General features: G+C 37.8%; 2 protein-coding genes across 7 annotated transcripts in view; one reads left to right on the top strand and one right to left on the bottom strand.

Annotated features, from left to right (window-relative positions):
• LOC147584121 (sperm-associated acrosin inhibitor-like) overlaps nt 1-25,674 on the top strand; it is a 117,021-nt gene that overhangs the window by 73,989 nt on the left and 17,358 nt on the right. The gene's annotated exons all lie outside the window — the stretch shown is intronic.
• On the bottom strand, nt 6,321-9,506 carry SPINK13 (serine peptidase inhibitor Kazal type 13). Its single transcript, XM_025925018.2, has 3 exons — nt 9,437-9,506; nt 7,115-7,152; nt 6,321-6,452 (listed from the first exon to the last, which is right to left on the bottom strand). The coding sequence occupies exons 1-3, from the start codon at nt 9,504-9,506 to the stop codon at nt 6,321-6,323; spliced, it is 240 nt and encodes a 79-aa protein (XP_025780803.2).

Raw genomic sequence — 25,674 nt, 5'->3', positions numbered from 1 at the left:
TGATTGATTTGTGGATATTGAACCAGCCTTGCAGCCCAGGAACAAATCCCACTTGATCATAGTGAATGACTCTTTTACTATACTGTTGGATTTTATTTGCTGGTATTTTGTTGAGAATTTTTGCATCCATGTTCATCAGGAATGTTGGTCTGTAATTCTCTCTCTCTCTCTTTTTTTTTTTTTTAGTGGGGTCTTTATCTGGTTTTGGATTCAAGGTAATGCTAGGCTCATAGAATGAGTTTGGAAGTTTTCCTTCCATTTATATTTTTTGGAACAGTTTCAGAAAAATAGGTATTAATGTTCTTTTTTAAAAAATTTTTTTAATGTTTATTTTTGACAGAGAGAGAGAGAGAGAGAGAGAGAGAGAGACAGTGCATGAGCGGGGGAGGAGCAGAGAGAGAAGGAGACACAGAATCCGAAGCAGGCTCCAGGCTCTGAGCTGTCAGCACAGAGCCGGATGCAGGGCTCGAACTCACGACTGTGAGATCATGACCTGAGCCGAAAGTCAGACGCTCAATCGACTGAGCCACCCAGGCACCCCTTAACTGTTCTTTAAATATCGGATAGTGGGGTGCCTGGGTAGCTCAGTCGGTTAAGTGTCCAACTTTGGCTCAGGTCATGATCTCATGGTCTGTGAGTTTGAGCCCTGCATCGGGCTCTGTGCTGACAGGTTGGAGCCTGGAGCCTGTTTTGGATTCTGTGTCTCCCTCAATCTCTGCCCCTTCCCTGCTCATACTCTCTCTCTCAATCTCTCTTTCTCTCTCAAAAATAAATTTAAAAACCTTAAAAAATAAATAAAAATAAATGTCTGGTAGAATTCTCCTGTGAAGCCATCTGACCCTGAACTTTTGTTTCTTGGGAAATTTTTCATTACGGATTCAATTTCTTTGCTGATAATCAGTATGTTCAAGTTTTCTATTTCTTCTTTTTTCAGTTTTGGTAATTTTATATGTTTCTAGGAAATTATCCATTTCTTCTAGGTGGCCTGATTTATTGGCCTATAATTTTTCATCATATTCTCTTATAGTTGTTTTTATTTCTGTGGTGTTGGTTGTGATCTCTCCTCTCTCATTTGTGTTTTATTTATTTGGGTATTTTCTGTTTTATTTTTGATAAATCTGGCTAGGATTTATCAATTTTATTAATTCTTTCAAAGAGTCAGCTCCTGGTTTCATTAATCTGTTTGACTGGTTTTTGTTTGTTTTTGTTTTTTGTTTGTTTGTTTTTTGTTTGTTTGCTTCTATATCATTTATTTCTGCTCTAATCTTTATTATTTCTCTTCCTCTGTTGACTTTAGGCTTCATTTGTTGTCCTTTTTCTAGGTCCTTCAGGTGTAAGGTTAGGTTACAGATTTGAGGTTTTCCTTGCTTTTTGAGGTAGGCCTATATTGTCATATACTTCTTTCTTATGACCACTTTTGCTGAATCCCAAAGGTTTTGGACCATTGTGTTTTCATTATCATTTGTTTCCAGTTTGTTTGTCTTTTTAATTTCTTCTTCAATTTCCTGGTTGACCCATTCATTCCTTAGTAGGATGTTATTTAACATCCATGTATTTGTGGTCTTTCCAATTTTTCTCTTGTGGTTGACTTCAAGTTTCATAACGTTGTGATCTAAAAATAGGCATGGTATGATCTCAGTCTTTTTGTGCTGGTTGAAGCCTGATTTGTGACTTAGTGTATGATGTATTCTGGAGAATTTTCCATGTGCACTTGAAAAAAAAAATGTGTACTCTGCTGCTTTAGGATGAAATGTTGTGAATATATGTTAAGTCCATCTGTACAGTGTGTCATTCAAAGCCATTGTTTCCTTATTGATTTTTTGATTAGATGATCTGTCCATTGCTCTAAGTGGGGTGTTGAAGTCTCCTACTATTATGGTATTACTATCGATGAGTTTCTTTATGTTTGTGATTAATTGATTTATATATTTTGGTCTCTCACGTTGGGGGCATAAATATTTACAATTGTTAGATCTTGTTGGATAGACTGCTTTATTGTGATATAGTACCCTTCTTCATCTCTTATTACAGCCTTTGGTTTAAAATCTAGTTTGTCTATATTCCATGACAAATATATGACTTCACTCATATGAAGACTTTAAGATACAAAACAGATGAACATAAGGGAATGAAAACAAAAATAGTATAAAAACAGGGAGGGGGACAAAACATAAGAGGCTTTTAATATGGAGAACAAACAGAGGGTTACTGGAGGGGTTGTGGGAGGGGGGATGGGCTAAATGGGTAAGGGGCATTAAGAAATCTACTCCTAAAATCATTGTTGCACTATATGCTAACTAACTTGGATGTAAATTAAAAAAAAAAAATTAAAATGATAAAAAAATAAAAAAATAATGATGTAAAATCTAGTTTGTCTGATGTAAATATCGCTACTCTGGCTTTCTTTTGGTGTCCATTAGCATGATTTTCCATCCCCTCCCTTTTAATCTGACAGTGGCTTTAGGTCTAAAATGAATCTCATGTAGATAGCATATAGATGGGTTTGGGGTTTTTTTTAATCCATTCTGACACCCTATGTCTTTTGATTGGAGCATTTAGTCCATTTACATTCGGAGTAATTATTGATGGATGTGAATTTTGTGCCCTTTTATTACTTGTTTTGTCATTGTTTCTGGAGATTTTCTCTGTTCCTGTCTAATCTTTGTCACTTTTGGTCTTTCTTTCCTCAAAGATTCCCCTTTAATATTTCTTGCAGGGCTGGTTTAGTGGTCACAAACTCCTTTAGTTTTTGTTTGTCTGGGAAACTCTATCTCTCCTGTGCTGGATGATAGCCTTGCTGGATAGAATATTCTTGGCTGCATACTTTTCCCATTCAGCACATTAAATGGATCAGGCCATCCCTTGTAAGTTAGGGATTTCTTTTGTCTTTCTGCTCTTAGGAGTTTTTCATCTCTATATTTTGCAAATTTAACTACAACATATCTTGGTGTTGACCTGCTTTTGTTGATTTTGATGGGAGTTCTCTGTAACTCCTGGATTTGCATGTCTGTTTCCTTCCCCAGATGAGGGAAGTTTTTAGCTATATTTCTTCAAATAAACCTTCTGCCCTCTTTTCCCTCTCTTCTTCTCAGACTTCTATGATATGAATGTTATTATGCTTTATGGAGTCACTGAGTTTCCATAGTCTATATCCATGACCTAACATTTTTCTTTCTCTCTTCTTTTCAGCTTCATTATTTCCATAATTTTATCTTTTATATCACTTATGCATTCCCTTGCATCTTCCATTCTTGTGGTCATTACGTCTGATCAGTTTTGAATCTCGGTTATTGCATTTTTCATTTTGGTCTGACTAGTTCTTAGGTATTTTATATCTGTGGTAAGGGACTCCCTGGTGTCTTATATGCTTTTTTCAAGCTCAGCTAGTATCCTTATGATTGCTGCTTTAAATTCTGGATGAGGTATATTACTTACATCTGTTTCAATTAGATCCCTGGCCATGACCTTTTCTTGTTCTTTCTTTTGGTATGAATTCCTCTGTCTTGGCACTTTGTCTAGGTGTCTGTCTCCTTTTCTGTGTCAGGAAAGTGTGTTATGTTTCCTGATCCTGCAAGTAATGGCTTTATAAAGAAGAAGTCATATACTTACAGAGCTTGGTGCTTCAAGAAGTGTCTCTTCTGTAAGCTGTGTTCACTCAGCTGCTGTGTTTTGGCTGCTCTTTCTCTCAGGTTATTCCTATGCAGAGCTTCTCCTTGCTTTCCATGATGTGGCCTTTTCTCTCCCTCTAGTTGTACAGTTTGTTCTGTCAGTCTTCAGATCAATTTCTTGGGTATTTAGAATAATTTGATATTTGTCCAGTTGTTGTTTGTGCAACGAGGTGGGTCCTCTTACTTCTCCATCATCTTAGCTCAGCCTCCTAAAACACTTTTGTTTTCTTTTTTTCAAGGGATTTACATCATTCACAAATGGTGAGTATCTCTCAAGATTGTGAGTCCCAGTTTTCCAGGATTTTTCTTCACAATGCCACTAAAAGCAGAGATGGAGGGATTATTCTCCTTCTTCCATCACTCAAAAGAATATCAAGATGGTTGTTTTTGCCCCAAGAAATAGAAACAGCATGAAGACCAAGCTTATACATGCAAGTTGCATTGAGAATTGAAGCAAATACACAGGCCACTGCACCACACCTGCCATTGGCATCAATGGGTTTCAGAAGTAGATGTGTTTGGTAAGATCTGGTCTCATACTGGCTCTGACATTACTGAACCATTTTTTGCTTTTTCAATCAACAAGTGCTTGTTATTTATTCTTAGATTAAGAAATAACAGCTATGGTGTTTGCAGTAAATTTAGGAGAATCACATGATGGATGGATGGAAGGAAGGAAGGAAGGAAGGAAGGAAGGAAGGAAGGAAGGAAGATAGTTTCTTCAGTCTTTTCCCAGTTCTGTCAGAACAGGTCTGAGGCATGATTTCAGTGGTGCTGAGACTTCTCAAGTCTTCTAGATGAGGCTGAAAGAAATCTCAGAACCAACTTTGAGAAGTCATTGGGTTGTCACCTGTGCAAGAGAGAGACCTGCACTGTAGCTCTGCATCAGTCTATGCTAGTTTCCAGAAGCCCAGGCCACGGTGATTCAGTTCCTCCTACACTGCTCTTTTTAGTGGTATGTGTCCAAATACCACAGGTGTGGAAAAAGGAATGTGGAAGAGCTAAGAAGGCACTTCTGAGTGTCTTGCCTAATTAGCCCCTGCCTGAGAAAGTGACAGCAGCTATTAGGAAGGAATGTTAATGTGATTTAATTATTCTACATAGTCTGGTGACATTCATGAATTCTCATTAATCTTGCTTTGAAACTGATGGTAGAGACTTGGTTAATTCCCATTTTTTCAGTTCCCATTCTTTTCCTTTAAACGACATTGTAATCATCCTCTGAGTCTAGAACTTTCTCTGAAGATGAGCAAATATCTCCTTTATTCAATAATTTCTACAGCCATTTCCTTCAGTGCTCAGCAATAACATCCTCATGGGATCAAAACATGACACTGGAAGCCCATGAGATTGCTTTAAAAGGAAGCTATGCATTAAAGAATTAGCTCAACAGACTTGGGATGTTCAAATTAGCTCCTAGGAAGTAGCCATAAGCCTTTAGAATATCCCTCCTGATAAGAGTGACTTTATAACCTGGGGTCATAGGCCATGCCACATAGTTTATACTTAAGTGAATGTCTGTTGTTGTTCACTGTGGTCCTGAGCCACCCCGTATCAATTTGACCTCTGGGAATGTGGGGTGGCTGGAGACTAAGTAATTGTTAGTTGTGCAGGTGCTACCTGCCTAGGTGACTGGCTTCTAACAAAAGGCCTGGAACCAAGGCTTTGGTGAGCTTCCCAGATTGACAGTACTTCATATGTGTTGTCATATATCATAGCTAGGAGAGTTAAACACTGCCTGTGAGTCCACTCGGAAAGATCATCTGGAAGCTTGTGATTGCTTTCTCTTGGACTCCACCCTAGGAGCTTTCTGCCTTTGCTGATTTTACTCATATCCTCTCATTGTAATAAACTGCTACCATGTGTGTAATAGCTTTTTGAGGTCTGTGAGTCCAGCTAGCAAATCATCAAACATGAGGATAGTTTTGGGGATTTCCAACAGAGAAGATCTGATAGGTCATGGAAAAGTTACTAATAGTTACTAAAAGTTACTAATACTAGATACAAATCTGTTTGTAAAAACAATTTCAAATGGAGTTTAAAATATGTCACAAGGAATATTATTAATTTTAAAATCTAAATTTACTATTGAACTTGCTTGAAAGGCAAAGAAATATATGTCACTGTCAATTTTTATTGATGTAAGAGCACATAAGCATTTTGTTATGTGCTATAGACCTATAGACCTATATAGACCTATATAGACCTATAGACCTATAGACCTATATCTATGTCTGTGCCTATGTCTGTATTGATATCTATATCTATTTATGTCTACCATGAAAATTTGTGAGTGCTAGTCATCGGCATGTCAATGTGACTTGTTAAACATTTTTGAGTGATTTGAAAAAATGGATTTCTATTCATTATTTGAATATAATCTATAGATATCTATTAGTATGATTGTTGTACAATTTTGCCAAAGTATCACATAAGCTTTTCTTTCTTTTTTAATGAGTAAACTTTGAATGTTAACTGAAGTTTTTCAGAAAGACTGTTCTCTTCATACATAGTCTGTCCCCAGTCTTTTATCAACAATAGAGGTTATTTTGAAAAGTCTCATCCATCAGTAAATCCAGCTCCTGGGCTAAGATTATTTGATATTTCTGTGAATAAGTATAGAGGAAAAAATAATGCTATTTTATTTTCAACTTACCACTGATCGACACAAAAGAAACACTCATTCTGGTAAGTGTGGCCGTTTGTAGCACAGACGTATGACGTTATATTCGGACATTTTGAATCATAAAAAGGACCCTGTGGGTAGTACATTTTACATGGGGGCTGCAAATATCACAAAATATCATATGAATAACAATTGGTAGATTTTCCCTCCTCTATTCCTGGCCTATCACTTCTGCCCCTAACAGAAATAATATCAAATATTACTAGTGAATTGATTCTTTTTCAAGAATTACAAAGACAGGGCTTTGGCCAGGCAGGTTTTTGGTGGACTGCCATGTCAGGAAATGCAGTGACCCATCCATCATCTCTTAAAGTCATAAACATTATCACATACCCACTTAAATCCTAAATACAAACTTTTTATTTAAACTTAGAGTCCCAATGCCAGTAACTCATTCTAAGAAGTTTGTGAATAGAGATATTTATGTGTTTGTGAAATTCTAGGGGAAGGGGCTCAAATGAAATTGATAAGAGTGAGGATTCTGTATTGAGGCTAAGAATAAATTCTGTATTTGCCACTGTTTAATTTTATGACCTTGAGCAAGTGACAGGTGTTATTTCGTTTAATGCTCAGAAATGTATTTTACTGTTATAATGTTTGTGCTGCATGAGATTAAATCTAAGTCTGGAAAGGGTAAGATGCATGTCAAAGGTCACATAGAAAACTTTTGTTCTATTTACCCCCACGAAGTTTTTGGTCTCTCAGGTCAAGAGAGTGATCAGATTAGCATCAGAATTGAGAACAAGAAATTTAAATTTACCTTAGGCCATTTAGCTATATTTTTTGGCTTGAAGACTTCTGCAGATAAAGTACATACACAATAGGTTTAAAAAAATAGTTCTTCATGGAATATGATTTCACCCACTGAAGTTACTAACTGAATAAAGAAATGTAATCTAATTACTCCTTTGCACAAAAGTATAAAAAAGACTTGTAGCGATGGAATTTGTGGGTGGCATTCTTTTTGTTAACTACTTTATCCATTTATTCATTCTTCCATTCATTTTCACAGTCCTTACTTTATTTATAAGTTTCCTATGTCACTGAGAAAAGAGTAAAAACCACTTGGGGTTGTATGCATAACTTGCAAACTATGTTATTTTCATTAAGTTACTTGACTTTTGTTGGCTTTAGTTTCCTTTTCACTACAATTGGGATGAATATATGTACTTTAAAGTTATTTAAAAATATTTTTTAATGTTCATTTATTTTTGAAAGAGAGAGAGACAGAGTGTGAGCAGAGGAGGGGCAGAGAGAGAGGGAGACACAGAATCGGAAGCAGGCTCCAGGTTCTGAGCTGTCAACACAGAGCCTGACGTGGGCTTGAACTCACAACCTGTGAGATCATGAGCTGAGCCAAAGTCAGACACTTAACCAACTGAGCCACCCAGGCAACCCTAAAGTTATTTTTTAAATTAAATATGATAAAGTAAATAAAACATTAGGCTAGTTTTGCCCAAGATGCTGAGCTAAAGAGGATACTATGGGGGATGGTCAGAAACTTTAGAGATTCCTTGGCTCTGGAGAGACTGACTGGCTCTGGGAAACCAGTTTGTGTGAAGATGTTAGTGTCGCCAGGGGATGCAGGGTGGCCAGCTGGCTGTTGGGGAGGGAAATAAGAAAAGACATCATAGTTCTGCTCTTCCTTATCTCTCATTGTAAAATGATCTTTTAAATATTCTAGAAAATTCTAGCTTTCCAAAAGCTGGAATTTCTAAAGTTTGAAGAGAAAACTTGAATTATATTTTACAAATTTTCCCAAAGGAAACACGAAGCCTACCAACCTTCCCAGGAATAGACTATGACAGTTGCATATACAATCTTTTAAAGAATAAAAAAGATGGAATGCTTCTCTATAATTCTAAAAAAAAAAACCAGAATCTTTTAATGACAAAAGTGATTGGATATAGTGAAGAGAAAAGAAACATAAAAACTTTCATCTAGTAGAAATAAAATAAAGTGAAAATACATACTGCATATCACATATGAAAATAAACTTCAAATGCATCTGAACATAAGAAACAAAACCATGCCAGGATCAACTGGATTTCTCTTTAATCTTGATGTAGGAAAGGCTTTCTAATAAGTGAGAAATGGTGTTTTAAGACAGTTTTGGTTAGCATTTTTTTTTCATGGTGAAGTTGAATATCTTTTACAGATTTAAGATCCATTTCTGTATTTTGGGGGTATGTGTATGTGTGTGTGTGTGAATTGCATATGCAAGCGTATTACTCATTTGACAATTGGGTTTTTATTTGTTCCCTCAGTTTTAAGTATTCTTATATATTAGGTATATTAGTCCTTTATCTGTGATATGTGTTGCAGGTATTTTCTTCCAGTTTATCAGATACCTTTTAGTTTAAAGAATTTACCTTGAAGCTGTACCTCCAACAATACAAAAACACATATGCATAAGATTATTGCAGCATTGTTTGTGATTGAAAAATATTGGAAACAAACTAAACGCCCATACATGGAAGACTGGTTGAGTAAACTTTGATACACCCACCCAGTGAAGTTCTATGCAATTGTATAAAAGAATGAGGGAGATCCCTGTGAGTTGATATGTATTAATATTCAAGATATTTGTAAATTGAGAAAAGCAAGTTGCAAACAGGTGTTTGTAGTGTGCTGTCTTCTATTCAAGAAAGTAGGAGGAATGACACAATGTGCACACATATGTTTAAGCAAGAAGTAACACAGGAAAGATAGAGACCAATGAGGCTGGTTCCATAAAGATGACTATGGGATGGAATCAAAAGAAAAGGGATATGAAGGTAATGGCACTCCTTTGAAGCAAACCTTTCACTCATTTTGTTTTATTTTTCTTGTGTTTAAAAAAAATTTTGAATTGCCTTTTGGATTTTTCTTGACCCGTGCATTATGTAGAAGCATGTTGTTTCATTTTCAAATTTTGGAAGGTTTTCCAAATAACTCCCTTTTCTAACAGTGATACCCAATTCATACCTACTTTGCATTGTCAAGTCTAATATTCCCCACCCAGTCACACATGACTATTTTTCTTTTCTACAGCTAAGAAGCTGTCAGATATCTCTCTCCCAAGACTTGTAAGTTTGCTTACCTGAAAAAACAGTATGTGCCACAGTGGAGGTTACCAGGAAAAATATGGTCAGGTTGGAAAAGGCAGCCATTTAATCTCATCCAATGTCCTGCTCTGGTGAAGCCTGGGAAAAAAGGCTTGAGACAGCTTATTCCTAATATCTTGCACAGCTAGATTTCCAAACATGAGAGAACCTATTACCCTGAGGTGCTGCCATTCCTATAAACTTGACATGGTGGTCTCAATATTGGCCTGATCCCCCGGGATTCAGACCTGAGAAGGCCCTTCTGCTCCAACTAGAGAAAGTAAACCATTAAAATAACTTTTTTTCCCCCTTCCAATAGCCAATGTGTAACCCTAGTCCTGGTTAGAAGAGAAACTGGGCTCAGGGCTCTCATCAGGGCTGTCCCCAGACCTGTTACTTTTACATAAGTTCCCCCTATAATAGATCATCTATACCAGAACATACATGTCAGTGAATATGGACATTCTAAGAATTTATTAAAAATTCTGATAAAAAAGATGCGGACTGACTGCTGTCCTGCATTATCAGAGACATGTCACCTTATAATGTGAGTCGTTTGGTTTCCTGGGATAGACCAGCTTCTGAAGTCCTTCATTTACTAGCTAAGTGTCTTCTTCCAGTCCACTTAGATGTGTTCAAATACGAAGAATGACTTGAAAATGGAATTGTTGGTCTTGGGTCATAAAAATTATGTCTACCTTCCCTGATGCAAGAATAAGGATACATATTTAGATCTAGAAATAATTTTTGTGATTTTTTGATTCTTAGATAGGTACACACAATTTTTATGTATATGTACACATAATTTTTATATGTATGCACCAGAGGGATCTGAGTTCACATTCTAGCTTCAACATCTAAAAGTTTGAGCCTCAGAAAAAATATGAACTTCAAAGCATATTGAGATGGTCAACACATAGTAAAGAGTTTAACTATATTAAATTTCCAGTTTCTTTAGCCAAACTCTTCTTTTGTAGGAATGGGGATATTTAGGCCCAGAGAGAAGACACTTTCCAAATCATTTGCTCAACTTCCTCCTGTCCTACTCTGTCTCTTCTGTCTCTTCTCCAAATTGCAGCTGGTGGGCATGAAAAGAAAAGAAGGAGAACCCTGTTAGTGGTGAAATTTTCCCTACTTTCATGTGCAGAGGAAATAAAGAGGATACTGGAGGCAAACAAACATACGGGAAAACCTACGGACAGAGAAGAAAGCCAGAGATCCTATCACTGATTTGAACTAAGGATAGAGGAGGTGAAGAAATATTACCTGAATGAGGTTGCTGCAGAATGTGAGCCTGCTCTAGTCACTCTGAGGTCACAGCTAGGTTTGAGTAAAGTTGCTATCCCATGAATCTGTGGACAGGGACATGCTGAGCGCAGGGAGAAGCTGCCTTGCTCAGTTGAGTGACCACTTATTTGGCATGAAATTGCTGTCATGGCTGTTACCTACTTTGATCCCTCTCCTGAACCACCTCCTCTGGTGTTTCATGTTCCAGCAGGCAAGGACAGATCTGGAGGTTCTGTACTTGTGGTTTCTGGTTGCAGATCATGAGAACAAGAAAGGCTGGCATCGTGAATATTTGATGACCTTTACAAAGGTCAATTGCCTACCACATTCCCGATGATTTGGTGGGCTTTCTTGCTAACTCAAGGCAGATTCGTGTTCCTGGTCTCTTCTGCCCCCTGAGGTCATTTAGTCCATTTTGCTTCTCAAAAGGTTTCTCTGTTTTGTCTTTCTAGGACGTGATTTCTGACATCCATCTGGGAAACTCGAGCACTGCAGCTAGTAATCTTCGCAGCGCTCAAGCCTCCCTGTTTCTCCGTTTGTTCCCCTCCACTTCAACTTAGAAGAGCCTGAAAATTTGCCATTAACTGGAAAATATCTATCACATAGACCTTAAACTCTCCTTGAGTAGTTAGCAATCCTTTTGCTGCTTTGTCTTTTCTTCTCAGCCTGAGTTTCATAGTCTGCCATTTATATTTAGCCTCTTGACATGACGATGACATCTTACCCTTTATTCTCTTCTTCCCTCTTCTAAGCCAGGATAAACCCAGCTTCCTATTTTTCTACTCCAGACCTCGGTTAATATTGGCGGGTTACCTAAGCCTGCTAGACTCCTAAGAAAACCTCTTATGTCATGTTGCTAACTATGCCACCCGTATCCATTGTCATTTCTTTTTTTTAATCCATTTTTTTCAACTGTTTGACCACACCTCCACTATATTACTTTAAGCAGGAGAGTTCACTTCTTCTTTATTAAGTAGGGAAGCTCCAGGATGAACCAATTCCACTTTTTTTCCTCCTTGCCTTGTAATTCTGGAAATTTTATCATCTACCTTTCTAGTTTTATGCTTCTCTCCATATCCACTTACCTAGGGATCCACACATTCATGCATCCCTTTCTTTCTGCTAGTACCTGGTTATGTGGTCTACACTCCTCATCACATTTATTCCTTGCAATAACCCCATGAGGTTTCTATCATTGTCAGGCTTGTATAAGAGGAAAAAAAAAAAAAAAACCCTGAAGGTTAGGAGACTAAATTCATTTGCTGAAACTAACTAGCTACTAATGAGTAGAAATGAAATAACTAGCTACTAATGGTCAGAGATGGGGTTCAAAACACAGGTATATTGGGGCGCCTGGGTGGTGCAGTCGGTTAAGCGTCCGACTTCAGCCAGGTCACGATCTCACGGTCTGTGAGTTCCAGCCCCCGCGTCAGGCTCTGGGCTGATGGCTCAGAGCCTGGAGCCTGTTTCCGATTCTGTGTCTCCCTCTCACTCTACCCCTCCTCCGTTCATGCTCTGTCTCTCTCTGTCCCAAAAATAAATAAACGTTGAAAAAAAAAAAACAGGTATATTTAACTACAATGCCCATGTTCATGTATTTTTTCCACATTTTCTTTCATCTTAGAGAATGAATCTGCCCTTTAACTTATCCATCAATCTTCTTAGGCCAACACCATGAATGTCTTGTGTGATAGCTTATGCTTTCTTGGCAGCATCTTTGATTTTCCCCCTTTTTGTCCCTCCTTCCAAAGCCAGGACTCTTCATCTTTATCTAATACCACTTCCTAGGTAATTAGATTGTATACCCCACAGAGGAAAAGATCTTATCTGTACCTAATATCAACCTTGTAGTTGCAGTGCATTGCAAAGGTTATTTTTTAGCCACTTAATAGGTATTCAGTAATATGTGCACAAAGAAAAAAAGAAGGAATCCATTCATTATATTTGTTTGTTTTACTTTGTTCTTGGATATTCTTGAGAATGTTTTCCCAGATGTATTTTGGAAATGTTGTGTCTAATCCACTAAAATATAATCCTACTGGAATTTTGATTGTAGCCACCTAAATTGATGAAAGTAACATGTTTCAAATGTAGTCTTTTTGGGGCATCTGGCGGGCTCAGTCTGATAAGTACCCAACTTTGGCTCCGATCGTGATCTCGCAGTTCATGAGTTCGAGCTCTGCAACGGGCTCTGTGCTGACAGCCCAGAGCCTGGAGCCTGCTTCGGATTCTGTGTCTCCCTCTCTCTCTGCCCCTCCCCCATTCTCTCTCTCTCTCTCTCTCTCTCTCTGTCTCTCTCAAAAATAAACATTAAAACAAAAAAATTAAAATAAATTAAAATAAAATGTAGACTTTTCACACATGAATATCATATGCCTTATTTTCAACTTGGCGGGTAATTTATCTACTTTCTCAATATCTAGGAATTCCAAGAATGCTATTTTTAAAACACAATCTGATCTTGTTGCCCAATTCAAATCTTCCATTGACTCTTCCTTGGTTATGTTATGGGGTTATTATTTACGGTAAAACTTGAATGTGAAGAAATTTAACATCTTATTTTGTATAACCGAAACCAACTTGCTCATGAATATGCAAATTCTACTGACAACAGGCAACAAGTATCTTGGGGATCTGTGATTCTGGGGACAAGAGATGGAGGCTGAATGAAGAGCGAAGATAAGGGAAGGAGATCATTAGAAGGTTTTTGGATAGACTCAGCACTAGTGTCATCCTTTCCAGTGTCTGTACAAGTACTTACTTTAGAAATTAAATTCAAGCGAGAAAAGAAAACTGCATGCACCTTCTAACTAAAGACAGTTATTTTTTTAATTTTTTTTTAACGTTTATTTATTTTTGAGACAGAGAGAGACAGAGCATGAACGGCGGAGGGGCAGAGAGAGAGGGAGACACAGAATCGGAAGCAGGCTCCAGGCTCTGAGCCATCAGTCCAGAGCCCGATGCGGGGCTCGAACTCACAGACCGCGAGATCGTGACCTGAGCTGAAGTCAGACGCTTAACCGACTGAGCCACCCAGGCGCCCCAAGACAGTTTTAATTGTTGAAGATTCAGAGGTTTTTGGCCGTTAAGTACCTGTTGCTTCCATGGAATTCCATTTCCCTTGTTTTCAGAAATGTAAGAGATCCTTTGTGTACTAGCATAATTTTAGTTTTTCCAAATAGAAAAGGCACTAACATTAAGAAGAAGACCTCCTGGGGTGACTGGGTGGCTCAGTTGGTTGAGCATCTGACTCCTGATTTAGGCTCAGGTCATGATCCCAGGGTCATGGGATCGAGTCGGACTCTGTGCTGAGCAGGGAGCCTGCTTAAGATTCCCTCTCCCTCTCTCACGCGCACGCGCGGTCTCTCTCTCCCTCTGCCCCTCTCCCCCGCTTGCGTGCTCTCTGTGTCTCTTTCACATTAAGAAGAAGAAGAAGAAGAAGAAGAAGAAGAAGAAGAAGAAGATCTCCTGATCTTTATAGGAAAATGGTGGCTGGCAAAATCAGATATCTTCACACATCTTCCCCCCAAAAAGAAAATAGACCTTAATCTGGAGGGTACATAAAATTGCCCAATGCTCGTGTCAGCAGTGTAACTGGAAAACGGACAGTATTATCCACTTTGCAATTCCATGTGATTGGGGAAGTACACTTCCAATACCAGCAGCATTAGCACAAAGAAAGAAAGTTAGAAAGGTTACAGATGACTCAAATAACACTATTTACCAACTTGATATGACTGAAAATGATAAAACACTACGGACGCTTCTGGATATACGTGGTAGGTATACTTTCCCTATTTTCACCACTAAATGCAAATGAAATACATATAAAACAAACATAGGACTGTAAGGAGTAGAGAAATCAGATTGGCTAGGGACCTAGGAACTTGAAGAACAGCATGGTAGTGAGTTTCCTGTGGGTTTGTTTTTGATTTTGTTTTTGGCCTTATGTATCCTAGATTTTGAGGTGAGGAAGATAACAACTTGGAAATACCAGGAGGCACAGACAAAAAAAAAATCCCTGACAAAAGGCTGCTCTCTGTAACCAAAGGACCAAGAAAGAAACACAAATGACTTTTTGCTTCAAAACATTATATCCGGGAAGCTATCATTCTCACCAGCCTGGGGTTGCAGCTGGGTTTCTTATAGGATCTGTTTCATAAATGGTAAAAAAAATGTAGCTGGACCCTCCATGAGGCACTAATGCCTTGTCAGCATATTTATCCTTTTTTTGTTTAACTTATAAGGTCTTTTTCCTGATGGAACTAAGTAATTCGTTATTACTATTTCTATGTAATACTGTCCTATAGGTCGGGTCTTGTCATTGACATTAACCAGGCACTAACAGATAGAATAAAGGAGGGCCAGAATTCTATTTGACTCTACCAATTTGAATCTTATTGATTCCATATTAAGTGTCAGGCTTTATGCTAGGTCATAATGATGGCATGACATCCATTAAATTACTGCTCTCATAAATCTTAAGAGTTTTATTAAAAGCAGGTGACAAGCAGGAATCCAAACAAGTAGAAAGTCAGTCAGCTAGGAGATGTGGCAGTTGGTGAGGAAAACCTGAGTCATGTGTGGAACTAATATCAGAAGAGAGAGAATCCGCCCAACACGAGATAATTAAAAGAATAGAACACTTTCTTCTCTTGGCCTGAATAAAAACTGGGGACATCAAAGGCTCATGTCTAATAACATAATTGAGTCCTTACCAAAATGGTCTTTTTATTAAAATATATTTGATTCTTTTTATTTCTGGCAGGGTTGAAATAGTACGCATGTTTTTGAAGCCTGAAATAAAATAAACAATACTCTGCTTAATAATGTGATATCTCTTAGGAAAAGATGAGAATTTTGCAGTTAGAAGTTTTTAAAACTTCCTTATACGTTTATATGTTTCTTCACATTATTTTTAATGCAGCCCATAGTACAAAATAAATTTCATATTATAACCAAAACACAAATACACATTCACAAAATTATAGTTATACTGTGTGCAGTGCACTATGGTATTTTCTATCATATTGTTTTCTTCGAGTTTATTCCATTAAAATGCAAGTTGTAACCCACTTTGATTTCACAACAAATTTATGAATCACATCCTTTAGTGTGAAGGATATTGGTTTAAACTGTGGGAATTAATAGAAGAATTGATACTTGATCTTGGTAGGTGTGTGTGTGTGTGAGTGTGTGTGTGTGTGTGTGTGTGTATGCACGCACACATGTACACATGTGCTCATTCCTGGTAAATAGGCAACTCACATTGACTAGAATGTTGAAAGGATAAATTTCCCAGGAAGACCACATCAGCTCTGGACTTCCTCTAGTCTGTGGGATATTAATGGTGGGTGGAAATTCCGAGGGAAGAAAAAATAAACCAGAGGGAGGAGGAGCCAGGTTAAAAACAGTAGGCATAAATCTACCCTGGTGCAGGATCTTCTGGTTTTCTCTCTGAGGAAACTCATGTATATGCTATAGTTTTAACTTTAACCTTCTATGCTATATTTTCTTTTGAACAGTAAATCACCCTTTTATAAAGAAAGGCATTTATCCATGTTCCTCCAAGTGTGATGGGTAGTATGGGGCTTAAAGAGACCATGCAATGAAGTCAAAGGATGGCCTCATCTGAATCAACTTGAATGGATAGTGGGGCAGCAGGGAAGTTGGAAAGGCATGCTCTGTGCTGGGTTTCTGGGCAGAGATGATTGGTGAAGTGGGTGGCTATGGCGGCATAGGGATGGAGATGATAGGAAAGGACAAACAATAATTTAAGAAAGCATTGAGGCAAAAATACAGACGTTTTCCTTCTCATTTTATGCTAGAGAAAAAATGACCTTTGAAAATTAAAGGAACTGGGTTCCACAGTTTCACGGAAAAGGGGTTCCTGGTAATGTCAGCAAAGCATGGATTCTATCCCGAGGAAACATAGTAAGAAGGCAGCTATTAAATTGTATGTAATTTGGATCCTAAAGCAAATCAGAAACATGGCTATCAAAATCAGGACCCATAACCAGAGTGGAAGAATCTGCAAATCTAATTTGGAATCATCTAAACTGCACCTAGCAGTTTTTCAAAATCCATAACTAGGATCAGTCTAAGCCTCTTTATCTTGAGTGGAACTAAACTAAATTAAGGAGGTTTAACAGCTAAGGGAAGGGAGCAGTTATTTGGATGAGCAGTCAGGATTGTGATGGTCAATTGAATAGGTTCAGACCTTGAAAATTCCAGACATTAAGCCAGAGTCAAGAGAGCCATAGGCCGATCTTATGATTTAGAAGTTACCAGCAACCCTGATGATAGATGGTGAGGAATGCTTTGGAGAACAGGATGAGTTTTATTTTGAAGATATTGTTTGAAATAACATGGGAACATCCAAGTGGATGGAACTAATAACTCTAATGGCTAGAGAGGCTTCTGGGGTGCTGAGAATGTTTGATGACTTGCTCAGGGTGATTTTTAAATGGGTATGTTGATACTGTGAAATTCCTCAACCTATTAACTTCTGATCTGTGCAATTTGCTATATGTATGTGAAACATCAATGCTATTTGACATTAAAAATCTTAGAAATACATTGAGATAATAAAGATTAGTCCAAAAAAACCTTAACAGTATGCCAAAGAATAGTTTACAGTGAAGTAAGTACGATTTATTCCAAGAATGAATGCATAAAACCCATAAAAAGGGTATTACTATAGTTTATTATATCAGTAGGTGAAAAGAGACTAATAAATAATTGATAAATGTTGAAAGTGAATTGAATACAATCTCTATCCATATTTGAATACTCTTTGTAATAGGAAAATTGTGAAAGATAAAAAAAAAACTGTGAAAGATACCGTAAACGTTTGAAGTTGGTAAAACGGCCAGCGAGTGCATAAATTTGTAGAACTTACGAACTCTCCCTAATGAGAATTCATCATAAAGTTGTTTCCATAAATATTCGCAACAGGACTTTTTGTGATACTGAAAAATGGAAATCAACTTACAGGGGGTTGTTCATATTTTGGTTTATCTATGAGTGAAAAAACAAGTAAGTATTACAAATAATATTTTTATGTATGTATTAAAAACAATATTACATATATCTAAAAGTTAAAGGTGACTTTGACGAGAGGGGGGTCTCAGATTTGGTGGTAGCAATGAGAGTGGATAACAGAGGTTTTGTCTAGGCCTCTCTGCCTTTAGATTTATCTCCACCTCTTTTATAGTCACCAGGAAGAACTCACATGAGGGCCTGACTTCAACTCTTCCTTTGTATACATTATCACATAGAATTCATGGAAACCCGGGTTCCCACACCAAATCACTTAAACTCCTAAGAAGCATAATCGCTGTAAAAAAAAAAAAAAAAGACAAAAACCAGAATACAATAAACCAATAAAAAACATTTATTCCAAAAACCAAACACAGCTAAGAACAATTGAAATAAATATAGTTAGCTTTGATTTTTAGATACTAAAACTTTAGATAAGAATAGACTCTCTTTTTATTTTTTTTTTTAGTTTTTTAGGTTTCTTTCTTTCTTTTTTTTAATATGAAATTTATTGTCAAATTGGTTTCCATACAACACCCAGTGCTCATCCCAACAGGTGCCCTCCTCAACGCCCATCACCCACCCTTCCCTCTGTCCCATTCCCCATCAACCCTCAGTTTATTCTCAGTTTTTAAGATAGACTCTCTTTTTAAGCACACAGGGAACACTCATAAAACTAGACTATCTTTTAGGTCATAAAGGAAGCCTCAGTAAATTCCAAGGCATCACAGACCACGTATTCTGAAATACATATGATGATATGAGTTATCCATATGCTTGCAAATTAACTAATTATATCCTCTGAGTTAAAAAGAGAATCTTGCTGGGAATTGAACAATATTTAACACTTAAGGCAATGAAAATATTCATATTAGTGTAAGCAAATCGTTGTAAAAAATAATCCTAAAATATGCAATGATTCAACATACACAGTAGACATAGGTTCTCGTTCATATAAATAATCAAAAATGTTTCCAGAAGTAGTGTTCTCTTCCACACAATTATTCAGAGAGATAAAGTGGAGTCTCTTCAATCTTCAACAGGTGGCGTCTACAGTAATCATGAGAAACACACATGATTAATTATCAGAGACACAAAATTTAAAATTTTTTTTTTTCAACGTTTATTTATTTTTGGGACAGAGAGAGACAGAGCATGAACGGGGGAGGGGCAGAGAGAGAGGGAGACACAGAATCGGAAACAGGCTCCGAGCCCTCAGCCCAGAGCCTGACGCGGGGCTCGAACTCACGGACCGCGAGATCGTGACCTGGCTGAAGTCGGACGCTTAACCGACTGCGCCACCCAGGCGCCCCACAGAGACACAAAATTTAAACCACGATGATATATCACTAAGCCTCACTAGAGTGGCTAAAATCCAGGACTGATAAAACCAAAGCTCGGTGAGGATATGTGCAAACTGGAAAACTGTACATTACTCTTAATGAGTGCAAAGGGACTCAATTCAGTTGGAAAGATGTGTTAGCTACTCAGGCTGAAAAATACATCAGGGTGATGCAATCCCACAGCAAACCTGAAGGCATATATGCAGTAAAATACATGGATAGCAATGCTAGTCACAAGTTTATTCACAATGGCCAAAAACTGCAAACAATCTAAATGTTCTTCACCGTAAAACAGATAGATACATCCGTATACTCAGTTAGTAAATACAAAATAGCAGTAAAAGATGAGCCATTGATACATACAACAGCGTGGCGAATCTTACAAATGCAATGATGAGTAAGTGAAACCAGAAATAGGCGAGGACATGGTGTATAATTCCTTTTATAGAAAGTACAAAACAGGTGGAACCAATCTATGATATTTGCTGCCAGGATAGTTGTTGCCTGGGGAGTTAGTCACCAGGAGGGGATAAGAGCAGGGAAGGCTTTAGGGATTATGGTAATGTTTTGGTTGTTGAATAGGTTTTTGATTACAAGAATATTGTAGAGGACACTGGCATACTTCACCCAGATTCCTTTTACCAATTAAATCTTTACTCCTCTCCCAGATTTTGTATACTTTGCTCATTATAACTTGGACATACAACTTTCTTTACAGTACTACCCTTACTGGCTACTAGTTCTATTTTTTTCTGGATGTTCCCCAAACTGAAAGTGCTAAGAGTTTACATTACCTTTCAGCAACCTCTATCTACTGAGTGAGTGGTGCAGGAGTAGAGCAGCACAGATTCCTTGCTTTGCAGCAGAACAAACTGTGGCGTAACTTATACTCCCCATGGAACGAGGCTGTATCTGGAAATTCACATAAAATTGCACCTTTGCTTGACTTGTTTCTCCTCCTAATTCAACTCCTCCACTCCTTAACTAATCTCTTCCAGGAACATGTCCTCAATAAACCTTAGTATGTAAATCAACATATCAAGATCTTCCAGATAAGCCAGCCTAAGATAGGTGCCATCCTTAATCATAGGGAGTAGATTATAAGGATGTGATTCTGGAGTTGGACATCTAGCCACCAAATTGTAATGACTACCTCATGACCTGGTAGTAAGTAGTGTTGATGTCCCATAGCATGCTGTCACAACGCACTTTTTTAAAAAAAAGTTTATTTATTTTGAGAGAGAGAGAGAGTGGGAGTTAGGGGAGGGGCAGAGAGAGAGAGAATCCCAAGCAGGCTCCCTGTTGTCAGTGTGGAGCCCGATGCAGGGCTCGATGCCATGAACCGTGATATCATGACCTGAGCCAAAATCAAGAGTCAGATGCCCAACTGACTGAGCCACCCAGGCCCCCCAACAGTGCAATTTTTAAGTTTCCTCTGAGCTGAGTGTGACCAAATATTAATGGAAGGGGTCCTCTGGCTTATGCAATATCTCTGATATTTGGGAAATGTAGGAAAATGGAAATTATAATGACTCTGAAATTGGGTGGTGGTTGTTAAGACTCATTGAATACTTGAAGGGAGAAAATGTTAGGTTTAGGTTGATCAGTGACCAACTTGATGAAAATAGGGTCAGATGGCATCCACTGCCTCTTTAAAGAAAACTTCATCTCCTGCAACTGGAAGAAAGATGAAGATAATAACCAGGCATACAGCTTAATTGTAACAGAGAAGGCAATGTGGCATGGTCGGGCCACAAGCACTTACTCATGGAATTTGCTTATGCCTTCAGGACCTGCTCAAATCTGATCTTGTATATACAGTCTCCCTGTTTTAATGATGGGGAGTCCTCCACTCCATGTTGAAGGCATTAATATTACTTCATGGGATGTTAATTTGAAAAAAATATATGTTTTTAATTTTTGTTTTGTTTCTGCCCCACCCTCTCTCCTACACTCACGGTTAGCCTAATGTCTCCCTATATATACAACTAGATGAAGAGCTTCATTGCTCAGAATGAAGTCATCACGTCAGTGATAAAGCACGCAGAGATGAATTTTTGGTTTCATAAAATCACTTCCCAAGGATTGTTTCTAAGGAACAAAAATTTAAGATTATATTTGTTAAAGCCAATACTTTATGGATTTAGCGGAGAGAAGTTTCAGGGAAGAATGATCGACTTCGATGCTGGTGATAGTTCAGAAGAGTGACTATGGCTCTTCTCCGTCCCATCAACCATGAGGAGGGGTTAATATCAAGAGGAAATTTGCAGGGTGCCTGGGTGGCTCAGTTGGTTAAGTGGCTGGCTTTGGCTCAGGTCATGATCTCACAGTACATGAGTTCAAGTCCTGCATTGGGCCCTGTGCTGACAGCTCAGAGCCTGGAGCCTGCCTTGGATTCTGTGTCTCCCTCTCTCTCTGCCCCTTCCCTGCTTGCACTCTGTCTCTCTCTCTCAAAAATAAATAAATAAATATTAAAAAGATTTTTTAATTTTTTTTTAACATTTATCCATTTTTGAGAGACAGAGAGAGACAGAGCATGAGTGGGGGAGGGGCGGGGGGGGGGGGGGGAGACAGAATCCGAAGCATGGTTCCAGGCTCTGAACTGTTAGCACAGAGCCCGACGCGGGCTTGAACTCATGAGCCACGAGATCATGACCTGAGCTGAAGTTGGATGATTAACCCACTGAGCCACCCAGATGCCCCTAAAAAGATTTTTTTAAAACACAGGAAATTTGCTGAATTCAGACATGTTTGGGTATTGAAGAGTATTGAAAATCTGTGTCTCAATTTTTGTTCAGGGTGCTGGAAGCCAGCAAGTCCTCACAAAATTCCTGAGCCCAAAATGACACAGAAGTGATGGGTAGACCTTCATGCATGGAATGTCTAGATTGATGAACCTGAGAATGGCCTTAATGTCTACATAAGACATCTGGATATCAGAAGCAGTCAAACGTAGTCTCCATTTGGTAAAGAGTGGTGAGGATTAGAACATGAGAGCCAGTGGATGTGGCCTCAGACCAGGATGAAGGTATAACCCCCATTTACATAATATAATCTTTTAGAATACTTTTAGGCTCACAACAAAATTCAGCAGAAGGTAGAAAGATTTCCCGTATACTCCCTGCCTCTACACATGCCAAGCCTCTCTCATTCTCAACATCCTCCACCAGAGCAGTATGTTTGTCAGGAACCTACACTGACACATCATTATCACATAAAGAGTACAGTTTACTTAATGGGTTCACTCTTGGTGTTGTGCATTCTATGGGTTTGGACATCCGAGTGGTATCTCGCTGTGATTTTAGTTTGTATTTTCCTGGTTTTTGCTAATGCTGTTGAGTATTTTTCATGTGCTTATTGGCCATTTGCAGATCTTATTGAAGAAATATGTGTTCAGGTCATTTGCCCATTTTTAAAATAGGTTTCTTTGTCTTTTTTTTTTTTTTTTTTTTTTTTAATGAGACTTTATTTTCCAGAGCAGTTTTAGGTTCATAGCAGATTTGAGAGGAAGGTGCAAAGATTTCCTATATATCTTCTGCCCCTACAACATGCATAGCCTCTTTCATTATCAATGTCCCTCACCAGAGTTGTGCATTTGTTATAGTTGATGAAACTACACTGACATGTCATAATCACCCAAAGTCCATAGTTTACATCACATTTATTCTTAGTGTTTTATATTCTATGGATTTGGACAAATGTATAATGACATGTATCCATCATTATGATACATCGAATATTTTCACTATCCTAAAAATCCTCTGTGTACCACTTATTCATCCCTTCCTTCTCCAACTCCTGGCTACCACTAATCTTTTCACTGTCTACACAGTTTTGCCTTTTCTGGAATGTCATAGAGTTGGAATCATATAGTATACAGCCTTTTCAGATTGGCTTATTTTATTTAGTAATATACATTGAAATTTCCTCCATGTTTTTTCATGGCTTAATAGCTCATTTATTTCTAGATCTGAATAATATTCTATTGTCTGGATGTACCAATTTATCCATTCATCCACTGATAGGCATTTTGTTTGCTTCCAAGTTTTGGCAGTTGTGATTAAGGATGCTATAACCATTGGTGTGCAGGTTTTTGTGTGGACATAAGTTGTCAACTCCTTTGGGTAAATACCAAGAAGCATGGTTCCTGTATCATATGAATGACCGTTCTTTATTAGATGTGTCTTTTGGAAATATTTTCTCCCAGTCTGAGTCCTGTCTTCTCGTTCTCTGGATATTGTCATTTGCAGAACAGCAGTTTTTAATTATCATGAAGTTCAAACTTATCAATTATTGCTTTCAAAAATCAAGCCTTGTGTTGTGTCAGATTTTTATCTCAATCATGTCCAATCTACTAATAAGCTCACCACATTTATTCAACATGGAATGGGAGTCCTAGCCAGAACAATTAGGCAAGAAAAAGAAATTAAAAAGTATCCAAATTGGAAAGGAAGAAGAAAACTGCCACTATTTTCAGATGAGATGATATTAGAGCTAATAACAAATTTAGTAAATTCATGGGATACAAAATCAATACACAAAAACTTTTGTGTTCTTATACACTAATAACCAACTATCAGAAAAAGAAAATAAGAAAACAATCCTATTTACAATTGAATCAAAAAAAATAAAATACCTAGGAATAAATTTAAGGAGATGAAAGATGTGTATATTGAAAACTAGAAGACATGAAGAAAAGAAATTAAAGAAGACACATATAAATTAAAGTATATTCCATGCTCATGGACTGGAAGATTACTATTGTTAAAATGTCCATACTAGTCAAAGCAATACATAGACTCAGTGCAATCCCTATCAAAATTCCAATGGCATTTTTTTCACAAAAGCAGAACAAACAATCCTAACATTTGTGTAGAGCCATAAATGACCCCAAATAGCCAAAGCAATCTTGTAAAAAGAAGAACAAAGCTGGAGGCATCATGCTTCCTGATTTCAAGTTTTATTACAAAGTTATAGTAATTAAAACAGTATGGTATTCTCTCGTCATTTCAAGATTTTTTCCTTGTCTTTGACTTTCAGCATTTTTACAATGATGTGTATATTTGTGGTCTCTTTGTAGTTTAACCTACTTGCTATTTGTTGAGCTTCCTAGATGTTTAGATTTTTTTTAAAACAAACTTGGGTAGTGTTCAGACATTGCTTCTTCAAACAGTTTTTGTCTCCCCGCTCTCTCCTCCTCTATGGTACTGCTATCACACAACTGTCAAATGTGCTACATGGCGTCCCACGTTTCTCTGAGGTTGTGTTCATTTTTCTGTATTTCTACTTTTGTTCTTTGGCTTGCATAAAGTCAATTGATATATCTTAAAATTCACTAATCATTTATTCTGCCAGTTCAAATCCACTGTGCACTTCTAGTGAACTTTTTATTTCAGGAATTATACTGTTTAATTTCTAGAATTTCCATTTGCTTCTCGTTACTGATATCCTTTATTCAAGGTGGCGTTGTTATCATACTTTCCATTACTCCTTTCGAGCTTTCCTTTAGTTCTGAAATGTTAATAATGAGTACTTTAAGATGTTTTTTGGTTAAATCCAACATCTGGTGTCTCTCACAGGCAGTTCTGTTGCCTGTTTTTTTCATTGTGATGGGTCATGCTTTCCTGTTTATTTGCATGCCTTCTAATTTTTTGTTAGAAACTAAACATTGTAGATAACATATTGTAATGACTTGTAGCATTCCTGGTTACTGCTCCCCCCCATGAAGTTTGTCTTTCTTATTTGCCTATTTATTTGTTTAGTGATAGGCTGGATAGTTGTAGTGCCATTTATTCCCCCATCTCCCACTAAATATTAAGGTTTTGATGCTGCTTTTTAAGGAGACACAACTTTGTGTATGCCTACAGTTGCCTCGAATGACAATGGCACAGACTGGGCCTCTGCTACTCTTTCTCTGAATTGTAAGCTCCACTGATTTCCAGCAGATTACTCTATTGTTTACAATGATGTCTTGGGACATAAATACAAACTAAACAAAATATTTCCTTGGGTGGAATAGTCTCTGAGGTCAGTGTTTTATGTTTATTCTTATAATAGGAAGGCTCCTTCCAGCTGTCTTATTCCTGATTTAGCCCCCGCAAACTAGCTAACCTATAGTCTATGCTGAATCTTCATTAGGTCCATAAATCTCCTAATTCCCTTTACAATAACCCCCATGGTTTTTGAACGAACTCTGAGGTTTACACTTCTTCACACTCTGTTGTAAATGAAATCAGTTCTTTTGGGAAGACATCTGGAGCTATGTTTTATGGCCTGTTTCTCCTCCAAGGCAAAACCTCTGAACCAAGGTTCTGGAGCTGGGTGTGAGGACAATGACAAGCTTTTATCTGAGTGACACCCATTCTGTAAGGCTTGAGCACTCAGTGGAGGTATAGCAGTAGCCTCAGGTTCGCTTCGCTTGCCCCTCTGGCATAGGACCATTTCCTCATGAGCTGGGAGAAGGACCATCGGTGTGCATAATATTCACTGTATGTCACACCAAAGGCAGAACCTCCATTCTACAATGGAATGGAAGAGTTGGGTAGAAGAAGGAAACCCTCAAT

The sequence above is a fragment of the Puma concolor genome, chromosome A1 (assembly GCF_028749965.1).
Source record: "Puma concolor isolate L17-30 chromosome A1, mPumCon1.1.hap2, whole genome shotgun sequence".
NCBI lineage: Eukaryota > Metazoa > Chordata > Mammalia > Carnivora > Felidae > Puma > Puma concolor.
The sequence above is the reverse complement of the archived record's forward strand: the minus strand, read 5'-3'. Positions and strand labels throughout refer to the sequence as shown.

Bases quoted from the DNA above. Each gene is read 5' to 3' on its own strand.
- SPINK13 (XM_025925018.2), bottom strand. From the start codon at position 9,506: ATGGCTGCCTTTTCCAACCTGACCATATTTTTCCTGGTAACCTCCACT. The intron at 7,153-9,436 runs GTAAGCAAACTT...CTTTATCTGCAG, and splicing joins GGCACATACTGTTTTTTCAG to AAGTCTTCAAGCCAAAAAAT. The intron at 6,453-7,114 runs GTAAATTTAAAT...TGATATTTGCAG, and splicing joins ATATAGCTAAATGGCCTAAG to CCCCCATGTAAAATGTACTA.